Below are 10,678 nucleotides of genomic sequence, written 5' to 3'. Positions count from 1 at the left end.
AGATCATCGATTTAGTTAACTATTCCTGTGCAATGTGAGTGTCGTTTGCGGCCAACAGCGTCAGAGCATGGTGAATAAACAGCAGAGCCCTCTCCGACTTATCATTAAAATAAGGAAGGGACTATTTAATGTAAGTGTCAAATTCAGTTATTAACCTTTTCAAGTATGTGCGACATGGTCGGCACAGTGTGATTGCCTGAAATTTTATGCAAGCCTTACCGATCACCACGCCATGCTACTCTCAGAGAACTAGTGAACACAGAACCACAAACAGATAAAAAGTGAACATTTTTATTTGTATTCGAAGACATTTTGCATTTTAAGGACATATTTACATTTTTGCCTGTATTCCATAATCTATTCTTAAATACATATGACGTATTATTTTAAATATTTGGGGCAAAAGTTTTGCAAATGCTTAGAAATGATGCCACAGAGGTTTCTTTCCAATATACATTACACAATGTACGTAAGATAATTGAAACATTCATAATCATGGTACCTCTTTAAAATGGATATTTACCTCACGTATAACGGTAAGTACAAATGTAGCGCGTTTTTATACCGTACTACACATAGCTTACTTCAAAGGTATTGCGTTCGTTTTAACATGTGAAAAATAAATAACTGCGATATTTAACGTCAGAATATTCCGGCAGTCAGCTCACTCAAGATTTTCTTTGATCATTGCACTGCCGATTTCTCTATCGTCTCCAACCCGCTTCTCTTGGCACCTTGTTTTACGCGGGAGAAATGCGGCTTTCATCAGACAGCGGGATGCTAGATATATTTCTAGCTTTTGCTGGCTTTGCGTCGCTTCTTTTCCATCTCCAAACAGGCGGGCGAGCGCTTGTATTCGCAGCAAGTGCCGCAAAGCCAGTCCCAGTGTGAGAAGTAAGGGGCAAAATTGTACTGTGGTTTCTGGTGGTGAGCATCGTGTTTCACAGAGCCGCCCCAGAGCCCGAAAGGGATAATATTGTGTAAAGCCCAAGGAAAGTCATAGCCGCTGTGGTCTTCCACTGCTATCCAGACGTTCAAGATCATGAAGGTGAACGCTGTCAGGCTGTGACACTGCAGGATAATCGGGTCTATGGTGGTCCAAAAGCCAACGCTGATCAGTTCCCAGGCAGATAGATACTGCGTCGACCAGGAGAAGGGAGCGTAATATTCGTGATGAATGGCGTGGAAAGTCGTGTAGAGCCATCGAAACTTGTGGTGCATAAGGTGCCAGAAGTAATACTGGAAGTCGAAGAGAATTGTGCAGCTGAGGATTCCTATAAGGAACTCGGAGAGCTGTGGTGTGTCTTCCAGGAGGGGGATCGGAGGTCGCCAGTACCACTGGAAGGCGGCTGCTGGGAAAACAAAGATAACGTGGTTGCAGCCGGTAAGCCACAGAGTCTTGAGAATGTTTGCCCACGTTACATGCTGCTCCGGCTGGATCTTGCACTTGTTAATGGCCGGGCATCTGCGAGCCAAGATGTCGAGCGTCATGTAGAAGGTGCAGCTGATGAAGTAGGTGGAGACTGAGATGATGACTGGAAAGAGAGGCGAGCGGAGGGTATCCTGGTGGTTGACTCGCAGGTAGTCCCACAGGGGCTGCAGCAAGGACCTGTTCGAGGCGTAATGAGAAATATTGGCATTCTGTATTACCCGGACGTATGGGTCGAAGACTTGGGTCGTTTCTGCAGAATACATCAGGGTAGGCTGCTACAGAACTACTGCACACACTTGCTGCTCTTAATTTCCCGCTCTATACTTGCAAGATTCTGAAATGGACGGGAAGGAATTCAGATAGATAATTTACACAAATAGTGCCCAGTTTAGTCGAAGTCTCGTTTTTATTCTTCCCGCCTTCCTGACGGTTGATCGGAGGTTCAGTGTAGCAGTGCAAGCTGGCTGGAGTGGCTCCGGTATTTATAGGCATGCGAGCTCTGAGCCCAAAGCTATGTGCTCCAAGTGCGGCCCCCTCTTGAGGACGCCCCACGGTTCCGATTGGCCCTCGGCAGAGTCGAAGCTCTACAGGTTACATGGTGTTGGTAAAACACTACGTTAGCTGTAAAATCGTTAGCATACAAGTGCAACTCGAGCGCATAGCCCCAAAGTTCAATCCAGTTTTGCCAGTACACTACCATGGTAAGAGCATTTGTGCTGAGCGCAGTGTGGGTCGGACTCAGCCCCGCACAGATTCGGCAGGATTCCGCCAGTGTTCGTCCAGTGATTAATATATCAGGAGTTCCACTCCTTGCTCTTACAGGAGCAGTTAGATTCTCACTCCATCCTTTCTGCTTCCGTACAACAGACCATGCACATGCAAAGGCTACCAATATTACCGGAACTAAATCAAGACTGCCCAGATTAGAGCTGAGTTGGAGACAAGCACTATACAGTACATGAAACCGGCTTTAGAATGAAAGGTTTTTTACCTTCCAAACTGTCGATTGTAGTTTAGCCCTGTTCGTTCCTTAGTCAGTGACACATCCATATCGGTGACCGATAAAATCTTCAGTAACCCTGCACATAGAGCGAATAAGCTGCGGCAGGCAAAGTTGACGGCAATTAATTTCTTTTAACTTTTCGCTGAAAATCCCGTGTGTGCAAAGACGGGGAAAAAAATGTTTCCTCGGCAGCAAGATCTGCCATCTCCTGGTGAGCCGTGTTACTACATCTGTGTGAGGATGATGAGCACAAGTCCAAGTCTCCCAAACTTGGAAAAACAAAGAATGTTGATTTAAAAAAAAGAAAAGAGAGTTAAACTTTATAAATAGATTCAAGCCATCTTATAATAAAAGCCACGAGCTTTCAATTGTTCTTCATTTACATACCAAATTCCTTTACGAAGTTAGTAGCAATCAACACCGCATCCCTACAAACAACGACGACAGCATTACCAATATTCCACTAGCAGGAGTTCCCAATATTTTTTATGCCATGCACCAATACCATTAAGCAAGCGGTCCGTGGACCCCAAATTGAAACCCCCTGCGACTAGAGCCATGCAAATTGTACACTTTCCCACAATGTTCTCTAATAGTTCGAGCATTGAGGTTAAGTATAAAGCATGTGTACCGTGCTCCTCGCACTGTTATCAAATTAAATCCGCGCGCAGTTGCTTGATATATTCAGACTGTATGGAATTTAATTTCACCTTTTCACTCCTGTTTATAGATTTCATAATCTGCACAGATTTCTTTCCTTACCCATTAATTGAAGTTATATTGTAAACTCTACTTTTTTTCTGCACTGAAGCTTCCACATTTCAGCCCCCTCCTGGCTGTTTCGGCTGCGTCTTTCTGGAATTGTAAATGCTAATTTCCGAAATGCACAGGCGATAGGTGAAAAGAGACAAGATTTCAGATCATTGACCCTTCATCAGACCCAGAATAGCCAGAGGAGTAATTTTTAAATTGATGAGAACAGAGACAATGTCTGTCATAGGGCCAACTGCAGGACTGTCCGGACTTCCATTATTTTTCGTGCCTCATTTAGGAGGGGACAAACAGAGCCACAAGCCGAAGCGCGCGGCAGCGGCAGGAAGATGTTCTGGAGGTCAGGATGGAAACTGGGTCATCGCAGCTGTGAGCCAGTAGCACCACCTACTGCAGCATTGCCTCACTCACATGTCCATGGTGAGACTATTTCAGTTGTTCCCACATTACAGCTCTAAATCTTTACTCTTGTTACGGATTTCTGCTTTTATCTCCGATTCTGGTGGTGGGTTCCATATTACTCACCTACTAATGAATGACATTCTCCTCAACTTCCCAATAATCATTTTACCCATTACCTTAAAATTCACCCTCACCCACCCCGTTTCTGATCTCTCTCTCTCTCTGTCAACAGCAATCAACCTTTCAGATGCAGGGGTTCAAGCTGAAATATCAATAATTCCTTTCCTCCCACAGATGCTGCTCGACCTGATGAGTTCAAGCAGTAGATTGTTGATCCTTTCTTGTATGTGGTAACTTCTACTTTGAAAAGGCACACTCGACAACTTCATGCCAAAGAAACAACTTTATCTCCAACTTCAAAACATTACGTATATACAGAGGCTTTCACAACCCGTACGGCATGGCGGGAACACTATGTACACGAGGGCCACTAGGAAGAACCACAAACGGAAGTAGACCCCCCATGATATCCTAATTAATATTAACTTACTTTTAATTACGCTCATATTACAACACCTTGTGTAAACTTCTCATAATTTTATTGACCTCAGTTAAATCTCCCCCATCTACCCATTGATTCTAAAGAGAACAACCCCAACCATTCTCTCTTGATGTAACTCTATAGATCTCCTCTGTGTCCTTTCTAAAATGTAATGAAACACGCCTGGATGCAGGAGAATGAGGGGAGATTGGGTAGGGGTATACGAAATTATCAGAGATGTAGATAGGGTTAGTGCAAGCAGGCTTTCTTTCCACTGAAATGAGCAAACCTAGAACTAGAGGTCATAGGTTTAGGGTAAAAGGTGAAACCTTTCATTTAAGGGGAAGTGAGGGGGAATGGCTTCACTCACAGGGTGGTGTGAGAGTGAAATGAGCTGCTAGTGGAAGTGGTGAATGCAAGTTCGATTACAACATTGAAGAGAAGTTTGGATATGGACATGGATGGGAGGTATATGGAAGGCTATGGTGCAGGTGTGGATCAATGTCACTCTGGCAGAACAACAGTTTAGCACAGACTAGATGGTTTGAAGAGTCTGTTTCTGTGCTGTATTGATCTATTAACCTCTGAATCTAAGTTTTCAACTGTGACTTACCTAGGGCTTTGAGAAATTCCAAGATGACTTCCACATGATTACATTCCATGATGTGCACACTATGTCATATAGCTTATCTACTGTACTGTTGTATCTGCCGTCAGGGATCCAAGGACAGGGATTGCCTCTGTTCCTCAGTGTTAATCATCATCTTTCCTTCACTGTCTTTCTCGATGCCTTGTTTGTCCTTCCTGCAGATATTATCTCACAATTTTTCAGAACAAATTCCTTTTATGACCATCTGGCAAATGTATTTGTATTTTCGTACGTTCTTCTTCCTAATTGTTTGCCTAACATCATGCAGCCAACTTTGACAATCAACTGAAACCATCCTAATCAAAGCTCTTACATTTCTACCTAAGTTATTTATCTTGTGTACACTTCTTCAGCTTTCCGCTAAAGTCAATGACTCAATTCTCATTTTGAAGGAGATTAATTTAACCAGAAGGAAGTTCTGCGTAACAAAGTTGCTCTAAAATCTTGCAACTAATCGGTGGTGCAGTGGAGTTGCTCACAAAAAAATGCTGGAGGAACTCAGCAAGCCAGGCGGCGTCTGTGGGGGGAATAAACAGTCAAAAGAGTAAAGAGACAAAAGGAACTGGAGAGATACTATCGACACGAAATCTCACAACACCTTTGGAAGGATTAACAAACCAATGTCAGCATCATCTCCTGGTCAAGCACCATCAGTGCTGAGACCCAAACATCAGTCAGCCATGCCAGGCAGACCATATCATTCTGGTGCCTGGTATCAGTGTCCAAAAGCAGACACACTCTTCTATGGGAAGTGATCACCAGGAGGAGAGGGAAAAAAAAGATTCAAAGGTGATTTCAAGAAATACAATATGCTCCTGGGAATCCCTGACATATGATCCCTGCTGAAAAGTAGAACCTCCAGGGTAGCAGTTTCTGGATTGCTGCCTGTGCATGCGCCAGTGACAGTAAGAATAGGATGATTTAGTGTGGCTGAAAAACTGTTGCGGGGGCCAGCTTTCAGATTTCTGGATCATTGGTGTCATGCTGTGCACTGGCAATGTCGGAACTCTCATGTGGATGAAACACAGACTGCAATGTAGAGACCGTGACCAGAGTTTATTCATTATAATTCCAAAAGAACATCGGTGGCTTGGACGAGCAACACCGTGAGATGTAACATTCTCAAAACTAGGACCCTGGGACTAGTGCTAATTGGGCGTCCATTTAAATAATACAAGTAACATGGAACGCCCGAGCCTATCAAAATAAACTTAACAATTAACCAATTCAGGTGCTCTAAAAACCTCAGAGCCCTACACACTCCAGCTCCCCGGAGAGGCTCAAAGAGCTCGCTACCATACCCGCCCTCCCTATGGCTGGTGCCCGATGGCCAGAGAGTCCTGAAAACTTGAGAGAAGCCTGGGAAACTTGAGAGAGACCTGCAGATCCTGAGAGATACTTAGAAACCTCAAGACAGAGAAAACATTAAATGAACCTCGGAAACATTGTATAAGTTTCAGAAACCTAGCGGGCCATGGGAATCCTGGAGTGCCTTGAGAACCTTACTGAGCTGGAGACCCTGGATGACATGGAGAACCTTGAGAACTTTGCCGAACTTGAGACCCAGAAAAAGACGGTGTAGACTAAAGAAGCTCAGACCACGGACTCGAGAAATTCAGAATGTAGGCTAGAGTCACTTGGAATGTAGACTCCAGACGTGGACTTGAGAGTAGGTGACATTCTCACCTTAAGTCTACCGATGTCAAAATGCTGCTGTTTAACCTCCACTGAGTCCACTACTGGCAGGGTCCTTCTGTCACGAGGTGTGCTAGCAATATTGGAACCCAAGTGCAGTGGAAAGTCAGGCCTTATTACAAAAGCGAGTTGCTTGAAAAAAAAACACAAGGAACTTTAAACGATTAATGAAGCTCATTAAACAACAATTACCCAATTCAGGTGCGCTACAAACTTTGGAGCCCAACACTGTCCAGCTCCCTGCACAGGCCCGAAGAGCTTATTACAAATTGGGATCACCTCTGGGGAAGGTACCCCCTGTACAAAAGGGACAGATTACACCTGAACCTGTGGGGGACAAATATCCTTGCAGGCAGGTTTGCTAGAGCTGTTGGGGAGGGTTTAAACTAATTTGGCAGGGGAGTGGGAACTGGAGTGATAGGACTGAGGATATGGCGGTTGGTTTACAGGCAGAAGCAGTGTGTAGGGAGACGGTGAGGAAGGACAAGCAGATGATAGGGCAAAGTTGCAGTCAGTGGGATGAGATGCAGTGAAAAAGGGGAACAAAATCAAAAAGCATGACAAATACAGAAAAAAAGACATTATATTTGAATGCACATAACATGCAGAATAAGATAGGTGATCTTGTAGCACCGTTAGAGATTGTCAGTTATGATGTGGGCATCACTACGTTGTGGCTGAAAGAAGATTTTAGTGGGAGTGTTACATCCAAGGATACACGTTGTATCGGAAGGACAGGCAGGTAGGTAGATGGGATAAGGTGGCTCTGTTGATAAAAAATGAAATCAAATCCTTAGAAGAGATGACAGAGGATTAGAAGATGTAGAATCCTAGTGGGTAGAGTTAAAAAACTGCAAGGGTGAAAAAAACCCTAATGGGAGCTATATGCAGGTCTTTGAACAGTAGCCAGAATGTGGGCTACAAATTACAAAGGGAGATAGAAAATATATGTCAAAAGGGCAATAGTATGATAGTCATGGCAGTTTTCAATATGCAGGTAAATTGGGAAGATCAGGTTGGTGCTGGATCTCAAAACAGAGAAGTTGTAGAATGACTACAAGATGGTTTTTAGAAGGATTGTGGTGGAGCCCACTAGGGGATCAGCTCTTCAGGATTGGATGTCGTGCAATGAACTGAATTTGATTAGAGAGCTTAAGGTAAAGGAACCTTCAGGAGTCAGAGATCATAATATGATATAATTCACATTGCAATTTGAGAAGGAGAAGCTAAAGTCAGATGTATCACTATCACAGTAGAGTAAAAGAAGTTGCAGAGGCATGAGAGAGGAGTTGGCTAATGTTGATTGTAAGGGGATGCTAGCAGGAATGATGGCAGAGCAGTAGTGGCTGGAGTTTCAAGGAACAATTTGGAAGGCACAGGATAGGTACATCCCAAAGAACAAGCATTCTAAAAGCAGGATGACACAACTGTAGCTGACTAGGGAATCAAAGCCAAAATAAAATAAAACAGAGGGGAGATAATAAAGCAAAAATTAGTGGGAAGGTAGAGGATTAGGAAACTTAAAAAAAAACATCAGGAAGTAACTAAAAAGATATAAGTGGAAAAAATCAAATATAAAGGTAAACTAGTCAACACTATCAAAGAGGATACCACAAGTTTTTCTCAGACATATAAAGAGTAAAAGAGAGATGAGAGTAGACGCCGGACCGCTGGAAAATGATGCTGGTAATGGAGGCAAGAAAGTAGCGGACAGACTGAATAAGTATGTTGCATCAGTCTTCACTGTGGAAGAGACTAGCAGTATGCCAGAAGTTCAAGACAGTAAGGGGCAGAAGTGAGTGCAGTTGAGATTACTAGGGAGGAGTTACTTTGGAAAATGAAATGTCTGAAGGTAGATACAGTAAGTCACCTGGACCAGATGGACTACACCCCAGGGGTTTGAAAGAGATAGCTGAAGAGATTGTGGAGGCATTAATAATGATGTTTCAAGAATCAATAGATTCTGGTATGGGTCAGGAAGACTGGAAAACCGCAAGTATGACTCCACACTTCAAGAAGGAAGGGAGACAGGAGAAAGCAAATTATAGGCCAGTTCACCTGACTTCAGTGGTAGGGAAGATGTTGGAGCTGATCGTTGAGGATGTGGTTTCAGTGTACTTAAGGGCACATGATATAGCAGGTCAAAGTCAGCATGGTTTCTTTGAGGGAAAATCTTACCTGACAAATTTGTTGGAATTCTTTGAGGAAATAACAAACAGGATAGACAAAGGAGAATTGGTGGATGTTGTGTATTTAGATTTTCAGAAGGACTTTGACAAGGTGCCACATGAGACTGTTTAACAGAATAAGAGTCCATTGTACTACAGTAAAGAAGGCAGCACTGGCTGTTTGGCAAGAGGTAGGCTGTGGGAATAAAGGAAGCCTTTCTGACTGGCTGCCAGTGACTCGTGGTGTTCTGTAAGAATTGGTGTTGGGACTGCTGCTTTTTACACTGTTTGCCAATGATGTGCATGACAGAATTGATGGCTTTGTGTGCAAGTCTGCAGATGACATAAATGTAGATGGAGGGGCAGGTAGTGTTGAGGAAACAGTGAAGCAGCAGAAAAACTTGGACAGATTAGGAGAATGGATAAAGAAATGGCAAATGGAATACTGTGTTGGGAAGTGTATAGTCATACACTTTGGTAGAAGGAATAAAAGCATAGATTATTTTCTAAACAGGGAGAAAATTCCAAAATCTGATGTGGAAGGAGACTTGGGAGTCCTGGTGCAGAATTCCCTAAAGGTTAATTTGCAGGTTGAGTCCATGGTGAGGAATGCAAATACAATGTGAGCCTTCATTTTAAGAGAACTGGATTATAAAAACAAGGATGTAATGATGAGGCTTTATAAGGCACTGGTGAGGCCTCACTTGGAGTATTGTGAGCAGTTTTGGGCCCCTTATTTAAGAAAGACTGTGCAGATTTTGGAGAGGGTTCAGTGGAAGTTCAGAAGAATTATTCCCGGAATTAAAGGCTTATCATGTGAGGAGTGATTGAAGTCTCTGGGCTTTTACTTGCTGGAACTTAGAATTGGTGGTGGCGGGGGGCGGGGGGGTGCGGTGGAATCACATTGAAACCTATCGAATGTTGAAAGGTCTAGATAGAGTGGAGGTGGAGAGGAGGTTTACTATGCTGGGGAAGGCTAGGACCAGAGGACACTACCTCAGAATAGAATGTCCATTTAGAAAGGAGATGAAGAGAAATTGCTTGAGCCAGAGATGGTGAATCTGTGGAATTCACTGCCATAGGCAGCTGTGGAGGCCAGGTCATTGCATGTGGAGGTTGATAGGTTCTTGATTAGTCAGGACTTGAAAGGTTATGGGGAGAAGGAATGAGAATGGAGTTGAGAGGGTAATGGATCAGCCATGATGAAATGACAGAGCAGACTCAAAGGGCTGAATGCCTAATTCTGTTCCTGTGTCTTGCATTCTCATGGTCTTATGATGGCTCGAGTGGAGAAGGAACTTCTTGTGATGGCACAATGAATTTGAAATTTTTAAATATTTTCTTATAGTTTTGGAGGCTGTTCAGCTCATTAAATCCATTGTGATTCTCAGACTATTCTCATCAGTCCAGTTTCCATTGTTTCTCTGTAAAATAATCTCTCTCACAAGCCCAATTCTCCAGCCAGCTACCTGCAACACAGATAGTTACACCTTCAACATCTCCCTGAGCAGCGCCGTCATTCCTACGTGCTTCAAGGCCGCCACCATCGTTCCTGTGCCGAAGAAGTCTTCAATGTCCTGCCTCAATGATTACCGTCCTGTTGCTCTCACATCCATCACCATGAAGTGTTTCGAGAGGCTCATCATGAGACACATCAAGACCCTGCTGCCCCCCTCACTGGACCCCCTGCAGTCCACGTACCGTCCCAACCGTTCAACAGACGATGCCATTGCCATCACCCTCCACCTGGCCCTAACCCACCTGGACAAGAAAGATATGTACGTTCGAATGCTGTTCATAGACTTCAGTTCTGCATTCGACACAATCATTCCTCAGAAACTGATTGGAAAGCTGAGCCTACTGGGCCCGAACACCACCCTCTGCAACTGGATCCTAGACTTCCTGACTGGGAGACCCCTGTCAGTCCGGATTGGAAGCAGCATCTCCAACACCATCACACTGAGCACGGGGGCCCCCCAGGGTTGTGTGCTCAGTCCACTGCTGTTCATTCTGCTGA

At 44.0% G+C, this 10,678-nt stretch overlaps 1 protein-coding gene across 1 annotated transcript; it reads right to left on the bottom strand.

Annotated features, from left to right (window-relative positions):
* Nucleotides 1–373: 373 nt before the first annotated feature.
* Nucleotides 374–3,293, bottom strand: LOC140197226 (cholesterol 25-hydroxylase-like protein 2). Its single transcript, XM_072257150.1, has 2 exons — nucleotides 3,198–3,293; nucleotides 374–2,704 (listed from the first exon to the last, which is right to left on the bottom strand). Exon 2 carries the CDS (start codon nucleotides 1,693–1,695, stop codon nucleotides 793–795), a length of 903 nt encoding a protein of 300 aa, XP_072113251.1. The 5' UTR covers nucleotides 1,696–2,704; nucleotides 3,198–3,293; the 3' UTR covers nucleotides 374–792.
* Nucleotides 3,294–10,678: the final 7,385 nt, after the last annotated feature.

Source organism: Mobula birostris, chromosome 5 (assembly GCF_030028105.1).
Source record: "Mobula birostris isolate sMobBir1 chromosome 5, sMobBir1.hap1, whole genome shotgun sequence".
Lineage (NCBI taxonomy): Eukaryota > Metazoa > Chordata > Chondrichthyes > Myliobatiformes > Myliobatidae > Mobula > Mobula birostris.
The sequence above is the reverse complement of the archived record's forward strand: the minus strand, read 5'-3'. Positions and strand labels throughout refer to the sequence as shown.